Here is a 19,040-nt window from a genome sequence, read left to right as displayed (position 1 = left end):
GCCCTGGCACACCTGAGGGACCCCCAACCCTCACACACCTGAGGGACCCCAGCCCTGGCACACCTGAGGGACCCCCTCAGCCCTGGCACACCTGAGGGACCCCAGCCCTGGCACACCTGAGGGACCCCAACCCTCACACACCTGAGGGACCCCAGCCCTGGCACACCTGAGGGACCCCCAACCCTCACACATCTGAGAGACCCCAGCCCTGGCACACCTGAGGGACCCCCAACCCTCACACATCTGAGAGACCCCAGCCCTGGCACACCTGAGGGACCCCCAACCCTCACACACCTGAGGGACCCCAGCCCTGGCACACCTGAGGGACCCCAACCCTCACACACCTGAGGGACCCCAGCCCTCACACACCTGAGGGACCCCCTCAGCCCTCACACACCTGAGGGACCCCAGCCCTCACACACCTGAGGGACCCCCTCAGCCCTCACACACCTGAAGGACCCCAGCCCTCACACACCTGAGGTACCACGGGTGTGATGTGGCTCCCTGACCTGCTGAGCCCCAGCCCGGTGGGGAGCCCCAGTCCGATCTCTGATGTTGCATCTCCTTGTCCTCACTCTCATCCCCGCTCACGTCCCCCCGTCAGGTCTGACCCAGGTGAGTCCCACCGCCAGGCCAGGCCGTCCCCTCTGCCGTGTGACGCTGCCCAGCTCCTGTGCCGCTCCCCATGCAGACACTGCAGCGAACCCGGCCCCTCACAGCTGCTGCTGCTCCCTCGCTGATCAGGCAACAAACCAGGCCACCCCATGAACCCCGTGAACTTCCCAATTTCCTCTCCAGGATTGGGTGTCCGAAGATTGTGGGTGCCAAAGAGATAAAGCTTTTATGCGGGAGCATATACACAAAGCCGGGGAAGGGTCTGGAGTGTATGAGGGGCAGCTGAGGGAGCTGGAAAGGGACTCAGCCTGGGGAAAAGGAGGCTCCGGGGGGACCTTGTGGCTCTGCACAACTCCCTGACAGGAGGGGGCAGCCGGGGGGTCGGGCTCTGCTCCCAGGGAACAGGGACAGGAGGAGAGGGAACGGCCTCAGGCTGGGCCAGGGGAGGCTCAGGGTGGACATCAGCAGGAATTTCCCCATGGAAAGGGCGCTCAGGCCTTGGCAGGGGCTGCCCAGGGAGGTTTGGAGTGCCCATCCCTGGGGGTGTCCAAGGAAGGGCTGGATGTGGCACTCAGTATTTGGGGCTGGTGACAAGATGGGGATGAGGCACAGCTTGGACTTGATGGTCTTGGAGGCTTTTTCAACCAAAATGATTCTGTGATTCTATGATTTGGCATAAATTGGTATCTGCATATTGTGAGGGTCTCTGTTTTCTAGCGCTGGATATCATCGCATGTAAAAGGAAAGCCAGAATTCCGTAGCACATACATCAATTTGCTGTCCTTCAGCAAAACGAGAGTCACGATGTATGTCACTGCTGCAAATTGCTTCTTACTTCTTTTATATAGGCATATACAGGTAAAAGCAAATACGTATAATGTAGTCTACCTGCTCAAAAACTTCGAGTTATTTAGGGAAATCATTTATTGAACCAGACTGACACATTTAAAATGTTACTTGTCACACGCATTGCCACAGTGATGGACAGATTTACAAAGAAATGTAAGATACATTGATTTTCTAGGTTACTCTGTGAAATCTTCAGCTGAGTATCAACTTGTTTGGGATATGTGACTTGGGATATCTACGTCTGTATGGTTGGGATATCTACGTCTGTATGGTTGGTATATCTGGATTTCAAATCCAGGAACAAGGATGGGGGGTCTCTGAGATGTGTAGGCTACAACTCCATTTGGAAATGAATGGCCTTATGAAAAAGGTGAGGCAGACTGACAGGTTTACCTCCTGGGAGAGGACTATAGAACCTGGATAGTAACGGCCACTCCGGAGCAGGAATGCAGCCGCCGAGGACAGATGATCGAACACCATCCCGAGCTTGTTGATTTCCTTAGATCAAAAGGAATGGGGCAACTGACACAAGTACATTTCATTCTGCAGACTGCGTAAGAGGAGAAACTCTCTCCATCTTCTGACTACAGCAAGAGAGAATGTCTTGCCCATCGCTAAGCGAGCACATCCAAGCACTCGCACTCCCAGATCAGGCACTGCCACCACTCCGCCGGTTTCCTTAGTGCCCTTCCCTCGCAACCAAATGGCCGCAGGAGAATGCAAAGATTGCTGACCCTCCTGCCGCAGATGGAGAGCCCGAGCACATGACTCGAGCGCTTCCTCACGGCTCAGCCGCCCGGACAGGCCAGTCCGGGGGCAGGATGGCCCCGCTCGGCCGTGTCCTCGCTGCCGCCCCCGCCCTGCGGCCCCTCCGCCGGCCCGGGGCTGCCGTGCCCGGGGCTGGGGCTGGGATGGCGGCGGCCCGGGGCGAGGGCGCTGCCCCCGGCGCGGCCCCCGCAGCCCCCCGGCCCGCGGGGCGGGCGCTGCCCCGCTCCCCTCCCGCCGCCCCGGACGTCGCGTCGCCGGGGCGGGTGCGCAGTTCCGGCGGGAGCGGGAGGGCGGGGGTCGGGCAGAGCCGCCGCGGCCTCGGCAGCAGCTGCAGCCGGAGCTGCCGGAGCGGCGCGGGGGGCCAGGCCCCCGCCATGGAGATCGAGAAGGAGTTCCAGCGGCTCGACCAGGCCGCCAGCTGGGCCGCCATCTACCAGGTGAGCGGCAGCGCCCGGCCGGCTCTGCCCCGGCGCCGGGCGGGGAGCGCTCCCTCCCGCTCTCCGCGGTGCCGCCGGTGATGCCCCAGCCCCGAGGGCTGGCCCTGCCCTGCCCGGGCACCGCTGCCCGCCGCCCCCGCGCCCTCGGTCCGGCGCTCGGTCCCCGCTCGTTCCCCGGCGCTGCCGCGCCGGCAGCGAGGCACAGGGAGCTGCCCCCGCTCCCCGGCCGAGCCGGCACCCCCGGGCAGAGCGGGCGCTGAGCGCGGCGGGGGCCGCGGCGCGGCCCGGAGCGGGGCTGCCCCGCTCGGCGCTGCCCGCCTGCAGGGAGCTGCCGCGCTCACATCCTCGGCCGCGCTGCCGGGCTCTCCCCGGGGCCGCCGGAACCCAGCGGGGACATCGGTCCTCGGGAGCTGTTAGAGCTGCCCCTCCCGAGCCGCGGGGCAGCCAATCCATCGGATTTCTCTTTGGGTTAGAACAGAAAAGCAGCGAAGGGGGCATCAAATGCATTTAGCTTTTCAGTCATCTTAACCACAGAACAGAGCCTGAAACAGCGTGTTAGTAATACTTGTGCAGCTAGCTGGTACTGGGCTTTTATTGTGTCATAAACTGCATTTAGATTTTTTTGTGATATTTAAAACAACTGTGTGACAAACGTGACTTCTTGCAATAGTATTTGCCTTCTGGATCCAGCTTCACATACAAGCCACAGAAATTAGTGCTATTCTCTTTAAAAGTTCTTCACATCTTTATCTAAAATGAAGTTTAAGAGAAGCTGAAATACATGAATGGCTGGGTGGATGTGTTCAGTCAGATCAAGCAGCATTGCTGTAACATCCATTTGAATGTTTGCACTGGTATATTGCATAAATGAATGACTTGAAATTCATGTTTGCAACATAGACGTTGAGCTTTGCTTCCTTTCAGTGTGAATTTCTCTGGCAATAGACCATTGAGAGAAGGAGTGAAGTTGTATAAAAGTGAAATAAATGGACTCCCAGTTTCAGAATCGCAGCAGGCAAGTTTTAACAGCAATAGCTTGCAGGGTGAACATCTTCAGTTGCCTGGCATTTAGAGAATAAGCATGAAATGTTGAGCATGCTTCTCAGAAGGTCCATTTCCTACATTTCCCTTCCCTGCAGAGTGTCAGTGCTTGCTGACTGGATCAGTTGAAAGTCATGTGGATATATGACGTTATGTTTTTGCTGAACTGTTCTGGATGATTTGGTATGTTGCAGGCTTAGTGCTCAGGAAATGATTTTGAGTAATAGAGCTTTGTAATTGGAGTGGTACATTTCTACAGGTACAATTTAATTACAGAACTGAAATATCTAAGTAGAATGAGGGAATGGCCCATTTTCAATGAGGGATCAGCATTCAGTGATATTTTTGTCCTGCTCTCTTTGAATGATATGACTCAGTAGCCTGCTCAAACTGTGGCACAGCATGAGCTTTGATTGAGGACTAAAATTCAATTAAAAAAAGGACTAAAGTGATTCTTTGATTTGCATCCAGCTATTGACAAGCACAGGGGGTGGGTTTTTTACTTGGCTTTTTTTCCTGATTGATTAGTAAATATGTGCATCTATGTCATGAAATTCAGTTCCTCAACTGGATCCTGCTTTTAAATAAGCTATTGAAAATGGCATCTTGGCAGGTCATGTGCCTCTGGAAGAAAATGCACTTCTCTATAATCTGTGCTTTTGATGTCTGAGCTGTGACATTAACAAAGCAGTTTTCCTACAACGCTGGTTTTTGTTTGAAGAACGCAGTAAGTAGAATAATGTGTATGATTGGTGCAGAAAAACATCTTCCCTCAAGGCAGTTGTACCACAGGCGTCTGGTACCTAAGTGCTATGATTGTAACTACCGAAATCCAGAAATGTTCACCAGTATTCCAGGTGAAGCATACTGCAGCTTGCTAGCAGTCACTTCCTCTTGTTCCTTGTCTCAGTCTGTTATCTGGAGATACAGCACTGCACGGCATCTCCAGGAGGGATTAGCAACAGGCAGGGAGGTGTGGCAACAGGCAGACTGAGGGCCTGGGGCTCAGGACTTGGAAGGGTTAAAATTGTCCATGCTTCTTTTTTTTTTGGATGAGCGGAAGCTGTTCAGCTATGATAGTACAGTTGTGAAAGAACAGAATTTAGATTACCTTCTTTTTTTCAGCATAAATAATCACAGGATGGGGACACAAACATTTCAAAATGAAGACCTTGTTTAGGTGATTTTATGACAATCATGTCTTGGGCACTGCACAAGTGGTGGAACCATTCTCTGTACAGCTGGTGAGAACAGGGTGAACAGTGATGAAGTGCTTCGTGTTTTGTTAGGTTGGGGGTTTTTTGAATGTTTGTTTGGTTTTTAATACCTATTTCTATCCCTTACTTTCCTCTAGATTTACTTGCTACAAGAACTATGAGCCATGAGATCCTGTGGAGGTTGTTCAGGGACCCAAGTGAGAAAAAGAACCGCTCAGGTTCTGGCTGTTGCTTGTATTTTAGAGACACATAAGCATAAGAAAGCACATTCAAATTAAAATCCTCTTCAATAAAACAATAACTTAAAGGAATATAAGCTTTGCCACGTGCTAACTGTGGTAAAGGTGTGCAACAGAAAACAAATGCTTAAGGGTAAGTGAATGATAGCCACCCTGCATAAATATCATTAGCAGTATCTATTGGAATGACAAGCATTCACTCTGGAGATGTCACAACAAAAAACCCATACCCCAAAGCTAAGGAAAGCACAGTTTGGGCTTTTAGAGCAGGGAAGAAAAGTCGATATTTGTCCAGAATATCAAAGCAATGCTGGATTGTCATTTGCTCACAGTGAGTGCAATATCAGATTTTCATAGTAATTTTACATGCAGAAGTCTTCCTGAACTTTAGGTGATATTTTAGTTTCTGACTTCTTACACAGGGTGATAGAACAAGATACTATCTTAAAAACACAACCCTCAAATACAGGTAGAGTTGCTTCTTGTGTTTATATAAACTAGATATGTTGACTTTAGTATGTTGGCCAATGATATTAACTTTGATGTGCTTATCAGAAGCAGTAAAAATACCTCTAAATTATTTACTGGTGTACCTACCACTCAACTGGGGATTCCATTCACTATGGATGGAGGCAGAGCTGACACTGGGGACAGCTCATGCAGAGTTTTCCATGTGAAGGTAGCAAAATGAAACTAAAATGTGCATCTTTCCTAGTTTTTATAGCTAGTGGAATATGTAATAAGAAAGAACTGAATATAGTTTAGATTTTCAAGCATGTTTGGAAGTGAGTATCCTGAAAACAGAACTAACTATTCTCTGGAAAGCTGAAATGTAGTTGGAGTTGGGTTTGAGGCCTGTAAGAGACACATAACTTTTTTCAGTTTCTTTATTAATTTTTGAGGGTCTTTTAACCAAATATTAATGTAAATGTTAGTTTTTCCAAACCTCTCTAAGCTAAACTAAAATACTATAAATTATGAAAGTTAATGAACTTCATTCCAATTATGGGAGGAAGATAGAAAAGTGTCATGGACATTTTGGATATCCCTCTGTCAAGAGGGAAAAGGCATGGGGATTTTTTTTAGGTATTCGCTGTCTCTGGAAAAATATTTGTAGAATATATAGATGGATTTTGATGTTGAAAGTAAACTGTGAAATGGTTCACCCTGAAGACTTGTAATAGTGTGGTTGTGTTGTGTATTTAAAGTCAATGGACAGGAAGCTCTACAAGTGTTTTTAGTTTATAAGCTGCAGCAAGAGTGCAGGCTGCAGTCTGAAAGCATTTGGGTGCTTTCCTCTGGTGCTAAGCAGCAGATAAATTGTGGCATGAACATGACTTATTATAAATGCATCTCTGTGCTTTATTCTGCCAGTTCTAGCTGCAGGTCTCTGCATGCAGTGCCTTGCCACTGCTTAATTTGTGCTCTGTTGATTCATTCGAGGCTTAGCATAATTGGCTCTGGTTGTGGAAAGCTGGTTTAGAACTCAGAGTTGCAGGGAGTCTCTCTGTTCCTTCCATAAGCTAAAGATATTCCATGTTTTCCAGTGCTGTACAGTCACTGAGTCTTGTACACGTGTTGAGGGTTAGTGATGGAGAAGCAAAGTGTCTGTGGCTCACAAGGTCAGGGTCCTCCCTGAAAATCAGAGCTGCTGTTCAACTGCAGGTGATGGTACCTTTTGTGTACTGTGTCTGGCTCAGGGCACTCTGCTGCATGGGTCAGGTTTTACTGCTGGCTTTTTCACACCAGCACCAGTTGTGTCTACTGCTGGCAGATCTGAGATTGGGCAAGTACCATTATATAAAGCTACTGAGCCACTTACTCTTGCTTGTTCTACGGAGTTTAAAATCTTAATACTTGAATCCAGAGCTTCTGTGATAGCCTTGCTGGAAGTAGAGCACGGAAAAATGGAATCTGTTATGGTTATCATTTGCTGAAAATTTAGAAATCATACAGTGTGCACACAGTACTCACCTGCTTCTGAGCATTTTTGGAAGGGTTTTATGGTGTTGGTGTGTTCTTCCACACGGTACTGATGCCTCCTCTGTGTGCTAGAAGCACAGATGTATAGAAGGAAACTGTTAAGGAGAGAGCAGTGTTGGCCACATGCCAAATGATGGTAAATTCAAATAGAAATAGCCCTTGTAAGCAGAGAATAAAATGTGGTAGTGGTAGACCAAATATTTTTCAAACTAAAATAACTTCCTAAATATGCTGGGTAGGTTTGAAATAACAGTTCATCCTATAGTTACTAAACATTAAATGTTTTCCTGTAATTCTTGCTTTGCAAATGGACTTTCTCCAAGGGCTCTCTTTAGCCGAGACTTTCTAAGATGTGGCTTACACTGAAATATCACTGCTACTTTCTTGTAAACATGAGAACTACCAGGTTTTAGATCAGTGTCGCTTGCATTACTTAAGTATCTGTTTGGATTGTGAATTTAGCCTCATTAAACACCTGAGGATACTCAGTGATTCCTTGCTCAGCGATTGCTTCTCTGCAGTGTTCATAATGTACATAGACTTGATCTGATCTCTGAGCTTGGATGTTTGCAGCACTTACCATTGAGGTTTTCTGGGATTTTTTTTAGTCATTGGTCAACTTGTTTCATGTTGATTTGCAGAAGAGGTGGTTTTTTTTCTTTCTGGTGCCAGGAGACATGCCCTTGCTGGTTTGACTGGGAGAGGCACTTTGATAGAGCATCCAAATGCCTTTGTGTGTTCACTTTGTAGATCATGTAGTACAAATGCCAGTTCATTTTCTACCAAAGCCTGTGAATTCAGATATGCTTTTTCTCTCACCCACGCAGAATACAGCTAAGATTCAACAGCTTGCCTGTCATATTATACCAAGGAAAACCGGTAAAAGTGATTCTTGGAAATTCATGTGATTCTGCTAATAGTGATAGCTGATCTATTTTCAAACTGGGTTGTATTTTCTGCATTTAAGAAAGCAGGTTCATGGAACAACAGCGAAAAAATTATATCCTTGTTGGGAAGGAAAATGAGCTGGCATAATATGAAACTTTTAGAAATGTTTTTAATTCTATTTTTTCTTATTTTTAATTCTGTACACTTTCTGTGTGCTTTCATCTTGGACAATACTTTATCCTAGAATATGGACTGATAAACACATTGTTTCAATAAATGACTGGGGTTTGCATTTGTATATAGTGGAGTAACAAATTGGTAAAGGGCAGCTGCTTGTGAAAGCAACATGAATCCAGCTTACTTCAGAGATCTGTGGTTTAACTGTTGCAGTTAGAATCTTTGTATTTTTCAGTTCAGAACATTTATCATCAACACCAAGTCAGATGTGATTCCTCCCAAATTGTATGTATGCTGTATATTTTTTTCCAGTGATTTTTGTTTTTAGAGGATACCCTCCTCCTGTCTCCTGCCTGTCCTTGCTTGTGTGATAAGTTACATTATCCTTTTAGGCAGAATTCTTTTGGTGCCACTGATGCTGGACACGTACCTTATTTAGCTGCTGATTTGTTAACCTCTGGAATGAAAAAATATTTGGACAGTCCCACCTCCTAGTTGGGCATATCTTTCACGGAAGAAATAAAAAAACCCTTTCTGCTGTGTCCAACATTAATGCCATGTGTGATATGCCTAAATAGGGTACTGGTACCTATGTTAAAGGCCTGTTTCCATTGTTAGGAGCTAAAGCTTGACTGGTATATGGAATATCTTGTTTCCTCCTGTGAGGATCCAGGCCTTTAAGGAGCTCCACATTTGTCCCAGCTCTTGGTTGTTGTGGGTGCTTTGGGAACATGTCGTTTAAGGGGTCAAAAGTCACCTTCAGCACTGAGGCTGAAGAGATCAGTGGTGAAGATTTACCTGTTTCACTAATGATGAAGAGATCATTTAATCAGATTTGCATTGTTCGGTGCAGTCTTTTTCTTCTCCTTAGAAGGTTAAAACAGTTTCTACATCAATATAAATAGAAAAGACAGCAACAATACAGTAGGTTTTACGTTCTGCCAGTCTATGCAATTACAGAAAGACCTCTGTGGAGTACAGGGGTGAGTGTGGAGCTGGGCAGACCTCGCTGCAGGCAGAGGAAACCCTCCCCTCTGGGCTGAAAGCTCTCTGTACTTCATGTGCTAAAATAATTGCTAGTTCAAAATGCTACTACATAGTACTATTCTGAACTTAAAGTAGCTATTATATTTGTGATCTGTCAGGTGCTTTTTCTCGTATCTGAAGTTCCCAGAATTTTATGCTGCTTCTGTTAAGTACTTGATTCAAGTACTCGATGCTGAGAGCCATCCTACAAAAGACACTCTGTTTCTCAGATTCTTTATATTTATATGGAACAAGAGTTCTGCACATAAAAGAGGAATGTTCTCATAACCTTCTTCCCTTGTGCACAGTTCAATAAGAATTGCTTGTTTATACCATTCCTGATCCCACAGTAACAGGTTACAGTAACATAAACAGCGTGACCTTTTAATGTGATGGCAGGAAGTAAAATGTGAAATCTATTTTAAAAATGCATCTTTGACTAAGGAAGAGTATACTTCCTTTTTCTGACAGGAAAAATAACTCATGCTAGTTCAGAAGATCTCGATTCCATTTTACTGTGTGGGGCCTGTTTTTTCCACTGTCTTCTGTACAGTCATTGCAGCTGCTTGAAGTAGGACAAAACTTCTGCCATCCTTGTGTGGACTTGTATCTCCTTCCTTAACATTTGCACAGCCATCAGTGACTAAAGTTGGGGGCTACAGGAGAAACACAACTCTTGACACGAGCAAGAGGTTTTAGTAAGAGGAACTTCTTTTGGAAAGAAGGAAAGGGTGGGTCACTGGAGCAAGAACTGGAAAAATACTACGTAGCTTATTAAACAGCTAAAATACATATTGACACATTTGACAAAATTTCCGAATATTTCCAGAAGTGGAAGAGAAATGGGGAATTTTACCCAGTAAAGGAGGGGGCATGGACAGCTGCCCAACTCTGGAATATGTTTTTGTTTTCTTCCTTAAGAGTTTAATTAAATTGAAAATCAACATTGTCACTTCTTTCTTAAACTTCTGGCAATGGAGAATTTTCACAGTAAGTTGCAGTTGCTATCTAGAACTTCACAGTGTCTGTGGGATGTCACGAACAAGAATCGTGTTTCAGTCTGGACTTTGTTTTCATTCCCAATATTGAAACCTTCTCAGCATTGGCCTCAAGTGTTTCATGACCAGAGCAGATCTGCCCTCGTGCTGTTTCAAAGCTCCTGTAGGACATGTGTGAAGGACAGTGTGTGTCGGGAACCAGCAAACCCCTTCCTTTGATCCCTGCACATCCCCGTGTGAGCTGGGGTGGAATTGGTAGGGCAGGAAAGACGCAGGGTTGGGGGTTGGTGTGGGCACTGGGGCGGTGGTGTTTGCCATGAGCAGCATTACCTGCTGGCTCATTAATGATTTCCCCGTGCATAGCAGTTGCCTTCTGTTCTCCAGCAATCCCTGATAACTGGCACACCTTTTAAGAGATAAACCAGGAGAGTGTGTGGCAGCCTGGCTCTGTTGGGAGCAGCAGGGCAGAGCAGGTGGTGACTTTGGGCAGCATTGGCCTGGGGACAGGGAAGGTCTGATCAGCTGGAGGTACAAAGCCCACAGTGCTCAGCCCTTCTCTGGAGAAGGGCTCAGGAACAGGGCTGTTTTCAAGGGGACCCCCACTTCTGGAGCTTCTTTGTCCTGTGTCCATCAGACTTGTCTGATGTTCAGTAGAGGCAAAAGATTGGAACAGGAGGTTGAAAATATGTGAAATCTTTACAGCTGCTAGGTTCCTGGATTTATTAGCCCACATGAGAGCATTAGTGGAGAGGTCTAATCTTACCAGTCTTTTTAGAGCCTGTCAGGAAGCAGATGAAGCAGAAAGGTTTCATGGAAACTACTGACTTATGTCTTGTCATTGATTTCATGTTTATAATTTGTTTAAAGCTGACCATCAGGAGTCTCCACTGGGAGCCAAGCCTGACAGACAAGACTTTACTTGGTCGCCCACACAATCCAGTGTACAGGATACTCTCTGTGAGTGACTGGCTGACAGCAGGAAATTCCTTGTGTGCTGCTCTGCCTGCTGAGTTCTCTACCACATGAAATTTGGGGTGGTAAAACTGTTACATGCTTATTATCTTTTAAGAGTAGTTAATTGCTACCCAGTTAGGAGCAGGCACTCAAACATTTATTGCTTTCATGTAATAACATCTACATCTTTTGGGTTTTCTTGTACCAAAGTCTTTGCTAACAATGTGTTCTGCATATTAAACTGTCTCTCTACAGGCAAAATTGTGTCTTAAAATACTTACAGAAGAATAACCTAAAAATGCTTTGCCCTCAGCAGCATTGGTGTTAGAGGAGGCACTTGTGTGTGATTCTGATAGTTGATAACCTTTATTTGTGGATCGGTGCTTAGAAGCCTTTGGTGTAGCTGTCTTTTGGGGGGTGGGGAATGGAAAGGGATGTGATAGGTGTGAAGGGTTTATTTAAAAATATTTACTGCATTTTTTAGTATTCTTTTTTCTGTAGGTGTTCCAGATCTGTTCTACAGCTGCAAATGAGGATTTGAGGTAGACATTGAGTGATAAAGCATGTTTAGTCACAACTGATAACTGGCAGGAAGTGAAACATGATGAGCAAGAGTCTGGTGGAGCCTGGGGTGTGGTGGGTTCAGTGCAGCACTGTCTGGGCTGGCAAGGAGTTCTGGAAGTAATAGGAGTCATGTGTTTCCAGAGAGGATACTGCCACTACAAGAGGTAGAAGTTGTTAGGGTTGCTTGGCTTTGCTAAATCAGTTGGTTTAGTTCTCAGAATTAATTATTTTAAGCCAGCAGGATGAGTAGATTTTTGAAGTGGCAATACTGCTTATCTCATCTGCTCCATGCAACTGACTCTCACTCAGCAGTCTGTTCCATTAGCATGGGGAGCATTCACCAGTCCTTTGAAGGCCTGGCTTGTCAAGTTTTGCAGTCTTTTTTATGTGCTGGAGTGCAGAGTGCTAATCTGTCCTGCATTAGGATGTCTGTGAGCACTTCCCTTGATTATGTGATGTCCCTGTTTAACGCTGACATTTGTTTTTATAAACTCTCAGTTGCTTTCAGATGAGAAGATGTCCTGTACAGCTGGATGTGAAAGCTCTCTGTCCTTGTAGTGACAGTTAAAACATCCTCTAATAACACAGGATTGGTTCTGTCAATGTCTTGAAGCACTGCTTTTTAACTTGGAGAACTAAAAATACTGAATACGTTTTAGCATGTAAGGTCTGTCTGGTTTGGGGTTAAGGGAGGGGCTGTCTCTACACCAGTTCCCAGGCTTGTTGGCCATCGGTGGATTTTCTTACACGTCTACATCTCTGCTCTTAAGTATTTAAGGGTTAAGTTTCTCTTTCCAAAAAGCATATTGGCTTTTTTTCTCTTACCCTTAGAGCAGTTTACTAGTCTGGAAGTAGTTGCATAAACATTTTGCTTTTATGTGCAACTTCTTCTGTTAAACTTTGGTGCAGAACAGAGGTGTCCAGGCATCCTGCCCCAGAGCCATGTGGAGGCTGGACAGTCTGTCCTGTCCCCATCACTGCCAACGTGCCTGTGCAGCCCTTGCAGGACACGCCAGTCACACAGGCAGGGAACGTGTGGGCTGGGGAAATGGCAGCAGGGTTTGATTTACCCCAAAACTGTGTTTGGGCCGTGAACTGGGAGCTGAGCAGCTCAGGTTCAGAATGCTGTAAGGTTTAATATTAACCTAGCTTAGTTAGATTGCTTTCCTAAACACAAATTAGACAGTCATGTGAAAAACCAGGAGTATCCTAATTCTGCTTTATCTAACATCTGTTTTCAGCAGCACTGTTTGTTCTCAGCAGGTTTTTGTGTGCATTGCAGTAGCTTGGCAACCTGTAGGTTGCACCATTCAGTGAATTCAGTATGCTTTTAATCACCACTACAATTTTCCTTTCCAAATTTGAATATTCTAAGTACAGTGAAGTGGGCATCTGTGATTATAACAGCAACCGCCACGTTAAACAGATCCCAAGTGAAACAAGCTGTTCATGCAAATTTGTAATCCAGCAAGTTTCTTCAATTTCAGTCCAAAAGTCCTTCTTAAGAAAAGATACTTAAAACTTCTTTCTGGGAATGGTAGTTAAGCTGTTACAGCTACTTCAAGTTCCCAAAGAGGGATTTGGGCAGTATGCTGAGAAACAAAGCTACTGAAAGCAGGACTGGTTGCTGGTTCTGCTGTAGGAACAAAGCTCAAGTTTGACCTTTCCCTGCATGCAGAGACATGAACTTGCATTGTGCAATCCTGTTAATTGTACATTCTCTTTAAACTCTTGGAATCTTGTTAGGTTAGAAATGATAAAAAGCTTTTAGTAATAGTGTAATGAGCATGCTTTGGCAGAATGAACCTGTAGTTCCATTGCCTGTCTACTTACTAATGGCCAACATGGCGAAACATTCTTCTGCCATAGATTAGAACTTGCTGGAATTTGGTCTTATACCCTTAATTGTAGGGAACAAACAGAATGCAGGAGGGAGACCCACTTACATTATGGAGCTGGTACCTGTGTAACATATGGTTCATCATTTTGAATGCATGGGGTTCCTTGGTACTAAATAAATTCAGTTTTCCCCTTCATACATCTGACTGAAAAACTGCATCTCAAGAAAGCCAGTAAAGTAACACACAGTACAAACATCTTCAAGGAAATTACGTTTGCCACTAAATAAGATGTAGATAATGATGTTTTTTTAATAGGTAAAGCAGAGTTCACAATTTCCTATATAACAATTCCTCCACTTCCTTTCTCGTGTGTTTTAGTACTTCCTCTACATACAACCTTATAACTTGGAGAATTTTGATGGAACTAGTAGGAAGTTGGAAATATGGCTGTTGCTTGTCCCATTGTATTCTAAATGGAAACATAACACTGACACGGTCTGAACATGTGCCCCACTGTAGTCATGCTGTGACTGTTTCACTAACATGTGCATATACATTAGAAAGTTCAGTTAGCTTTTAGATTCACATTGGAGTACCCAGTGTGAATGAAATAATTTATGCAGAAGGATACCCCTTAGCCATGAGGGAAGAGAAATTTGCTTTAATTTCTGACTGGTTGCTCAATGTTTCAAAGTAATGAACAGTTTACTTGTGTTAGAACTGAGACCTTTCTTATCTTAAACAGCTGGGAGCTGGACCTTGTCTTTACCTTTCAAGGCAGACTCTTCTGAATCTTCAGATAGAAGGGAGATGGCCTTTACCTTATCAAATGAGAATATTTGCCTTTATAAATGAAACATTTCAGAAAGAATAGTGGGAAGTCTCTAAAGTCTGAATATTCTGTTGCATTTGGTGCGGTAACAGCATTGTGCTGTGAAGGCTAATTCAGTAGGTTTTGTAGAGGGAAAAAATCTTTGGGGCTCTTATAATATGCAAAGTAATTAGAGGTTACAGTGAACACAGCTGCTTCTGGCCAAGCTGACTAAGCCAGGAATTCAAATTACTATTTTTAGTCCCCTTACAAGGTCTCTAGTTTTCAATGGTACCCATGTTATTACTTCTAAAAATTACATTGTTGTGTCTTTATCACCCTGACAATAAGCATTTTTAGTGCAAGCAGTCCATTACTTTTAAAATCTAACAGTGTTCACAGTTCTGTGAGATACTGTGAAGATAGCTTCAAAATCACATTCTGAACTAGCTTCTTTTTTCTACTAAGCTTTGTTTGGAACTTTCTGCAGAGATTACTGGATGAGAAAAAGCATTCCTCAAAAATCTGTGTGTACTGAATAGACCTACTTCATACATAAATGTGTTGCGCTTTTAAAAAAAATCAGTCTAATTTTAACATAGCATATGGCAAGCTGGTGTCTAAAACTGCTTTAACTGGCTGTACTTTCTAAATGCATATATAACTCATTTAGCTCCAGATAAGTATTAAAGAAAAACCATTGTAATTCGTATTTGCTTCTGTGAACACCAATAGCTTGCTTACTCTAGCCTATAAATTATATTAGATAAGATCTGAGTTTAGTTTTAATCAGTGTTGGGGGTAGAAAATGAGGCTTGCAAATTTATTCTGTTTTCACAAAATCCTGTTTTCATGATGATAAGAAACTTTCAAACCAACTCAAATCAAGAAAATAAAAATGAGGCAAACTCCAGAAGTTCTGATTCCTAAGTAAGAATCTTTTTGTTCCTGGCTTTGTGTCGTTATGGAAAATACACCATTGAGAATTAATCTAGAAGTGCTTTTTTATTTAGGAGTTTCTCACCAAAAGTGCAAGAGGAATGCAGGGTTCCCAGGCCTGGCTCCCCTGGCTCTGAACTGCTCCCTTCCGGGGCCACTTCTTTTTTCCACAGTGCTCATGATGGGGTAGAGGAGTTCATCTAAAGCTTTCTTCCCTTGCCTCCAGGAACCAGGGAAGACAAAAGTATTCCTACAAGAGCCTAAAAAACTTGCCCAGAGGAGTGGCCTCCCTTCTGAAAGGAGAACTCCGGCGTTGTCCCAGCACAGCTGTTGGTTACAGTGAAGGGCTGGATTCCTGAAATGGTAGTGAGAAACATTGATTCCTAAGTTAGAAACTAAGGAGTTGGAGCATCCCAGCCGGGAACTAATCCACTTGGCGGACACAAGTAGCATCCCTTACGGCAACCAAGAGGTGTCTTCTGCCTGTCCTTACTGGGGACTTCCTTGGGGCGTTGGCACCACTGCTCAGGGAGGACACAAGTGGCTGTTTGGAAGAGAGAGTAGATCAAAATCCCTGCTCTAGAATAAGGTCTTGTTCTCATTGAAACCCTTTAATGTTTTTGCAGTCCAAGAAGACAGAGATGTTTATTTTGGAATGTAAGGACAACAACAAACTTGACATCAGGGTATTCAAAGGACAATAGCAGTGATGTGAAAAAATGTATGGTATTTTGCTTTGTAAACCCTAGAAGTATGTTTTTGTAGCTCTAAGTCTCTGATGAGCAAAGGATTATGTGTGTGCACGTTCTCACAACCAGCCCATCTTTTACCCGTTGCAGCAAATGCTGATGTCGTGTTAACAGCATAACAAAAAGGAATTGATGATAAGTCTTGGAGTGTACAAAGTCTCCTGCTTCTCCTATTACTCACTGCATTGCTTGTGGTTTTGGGAGGTGTTGTGAGGTGCCAAGTCAAGTTGTTGAATTTGTAAGGAGCTTGATAAGTAAATATGGGAAGTGTGGAGCTCTTTGACAACTCAGATTTTCTGTTTTCAGGCACATGTGGTTCTGTAAGGCCTCTCTGACATTGGTGAAGTTTTTTGCTCTCACACTGTCTCTGTGTAGACATCTCTCATTCCATCTAGTTTGTAATTTTGTTTTGAGCACCCACCAGAATTTCTGAGGTCAGATTATTTCCTGTTTTCAAGTAATAATGTAGACTTCTTTGGTCTTCATTACTGGTAACCCCTGTAATGTAGTCAATGGCACCTTCAGGAGAGGTGTCTGTTCTTCTGTTGGAACCTCCTCAACTCTCTGTGACAGAAGCAGTGCTGCAGATCAGGCTGAGAAGCATCCTCCTGTTTGCTAAATCCGGGTTTAAAAATCCTTGTAATCTTATTCAGGGAATCCCATGCCTTCCAGGGAATTGTCCTGGTGCTAAATGTATGGGTATAAAACCAAACTGAAAAAAAACCCAACCTCACCACTAGGACACCATTTAAAAAACCTTTTCTTTCTCTGACTTCTTAGGATTGCCTTGAGGATTAGAACTATAAAATGTCCCAAAGCTTTCCAAATAATTTATCTCTACTGGATAAGCTGCTCAGGTCTTGTGTATTTTGTCCTGTACCTGTCCCTGAAGGAGTCATGGCCTTACTCCTGACTAAACTCCCTGGTGCTTCATGGCTGCTCCCTAATTAGTTTCAATTAGGGACAAAAGGGAAAGCTAATGAGTTGGTGAAGTGATGTTCCCAGGTACGTGTGGCTGGTGTTTTGGGAGTGCTTTAGAAACACTTGTCATTTTCCTTCACCTCCTTTCCCAGCAGAGCCCTCTGGTTCAGCACTGGGCTCGGACTCTGTGCTGGCAGCCCCTGCCCTCCAGCTGTCCCTGGGGAGGGAACATGATAGTGTATCATACCAGCTGGAATGTCTGGGGAATCACCCTTTGGTTGGGAGCTCTGCTTCGTGTTGTGCTTTCATGGATCATTTCATAACAGGAAAGTGGCTGGAGCTTGCATGGGCCATGTTGTGGGAATGCACCTCGTGGTGGAGCTGCCTCTGGCCACCCTGGAGCTGGGCTTCACTGAAATGCTGTTCTCAGGCTGGATTCGGTTTTCTCTGTGCCATCTAGTCATGGTGTGTGCCAGACAATTAGCTCTCTCACATATGGTACCTTATGTTGAAAATGATCTTGACAAAATTAAGATCACTTGGGAATTGTATTTTTTCTTTGACATTTCTGGTATTTTAGCAAATTCTGCACATCACAGATGAGCAGATATCACTGTAGATGGGGAATACTGGACTTGTCTAGTTGTCTGTTATTGTGACCAGTATTTTTAAGATACCAGTTTGTAACCTAGATGTGTTTAACTCATGTAATCTCCAAAAGGATTAAAAATAATGCTGTGGTAGTTCTGCAACTGTGTGAGTTTAAACTGCTGATGTGACGACTGCATGAATGCTGGCATTTCTTTTGTGAAAAATATATCGAACATTTGCAATCTTACTTTGTTTCTTTAAAATATTTGTCCTGAGTGAAATGACTGCGGTGTTTGTCTGTTAGGCAGCTGAAGTGCTGTGCTGTTTGTTTGGCTTTTAGTCAACACACTTTCCAGGAAAAGGTGAAAGGACACAAACACCACAGACAAGTTTCGGTTGTTGCTCAGCACATGTGAAATGCCCCTCTTAATTTAAAGTGAAGGCTCTTTTAAAAAACTTCATCGAGGCTTAGTAGGAAGAGTCAAACTCAAATACTCAGGGCTGGTTGCTCTCAAACTCACTTGTGATATTACTCATGGAGCCCAAAGAGCTTCTTCTGCGTTTGCGTGCTCCTGCTCGTTGCAGTGATGCTGGCACAGTTCATTAGATGAGTGTGTTAATAATCTTCCCAACTGATTTAGGGGGCCTTAAACTGTGACAGTAGATCCAGCACTAAACAACTGCCTGGAATCTCTTCAGGCAGAAGAATATGATGTCCTTCTCTGGTGGTACAATACCTAGTTCTGCAGTGGCCTTTCAGATTCCTCCTTACCTGCAGGTAACGCCAGATATTCTGTAAATTTGTGTTCTATCAGTGGGCAGTGGGCCAGCATGCCCAAGTGAATAGAAGAGCAGGATGTGTTCGAGCCAAGAGTCTTGGAGCAGATGCATACACTGGGATCAAAAATGGGACAAAAGGAAAAAGAATCTGTAAAGATCTGTTCAGCTTTTAACTGGTAAAATTTTGAATGTGTTGTCTGGTGAGGAAGCAAGATTTACATTTTATTATCTTATTTACTTAGTAATCAAATTAGTTCATTTATTTTAAGATTAAATGGTGGTAATGGATTATTCAAGATTTGGGGGAATGGTGGTAATGGATTATGCAAGATTTGGGAGAGATAGTACAGTCTTGCTTCTTTCTTAACATTAGCTGAGGTTATCAGCACAGTATCTCTGAAAGAGAGTAGAGCACTCTGAGTGAGTATAGGTAAAAATTCCATGGTAAATTATTCCATGGTTCCTATTTCAGGAAGCCAGAGATCCCCTTGAGAAACCATAAACTATCTGCAGTGGGGGGCATCTCTTGTCCTTTTGTTTCCAATTTGAAACATACCATTTGCAGCTTGTCTAAATTCTAGAAAATACCTCAGTTATGCAGCCCATGGAAAGGTGTGAGAAGTGTTTCTGCCTTACATTCTAGCATTTGCAG

At 44.3% G+C, this 19,040-nt stretch overlaps 1 protein-coding gene across 1 annotated transcript in view; it reads left to right on the top strand.

Annotated features, from left to right (window-relative positions):
* Positions 1 to 2,519: 2,519 nt before the first annotated feature.
* PTPN1 (protein tyrosine phosphatase non-receptor type 1) overlaps positions 2,520 to 19,040 on the top strand; it is a 30,258-nt gene continuing 13,737 nt past the window's right edge. Inside the window, exon 1 of the mRNA XM_069034151.1 lies at positions 2,520 to 2,669. Within this exon, the coding sequence (XP_068890252.1) occupies positions 2,607 to 2,669 (63 nt within the window). The 5' untranslated portion in view covers positions 2,520 to 2,606. The remainder of the gene's footprint in view (positions 2,670 to 19,040) is intronic.

Source organism: Aphelocoma coerulescens, chromosome 20 (assembly GCF_041296385.1).
Source record: "Aphelocoma coerulescens isolate FSJ_1873_10779 chromosome 20, UR_Acoe_1.0, whole genome shotgun sequence".
NCBI lineage: Eukaryota > Metazoa > Chordata > Aves > Passeriformes > Corvidae > Aphelocoma > Aphelocoma coerulescens.
This window is presented reverse-complemented; position numbering and strand designations above follow the sequence as displayed.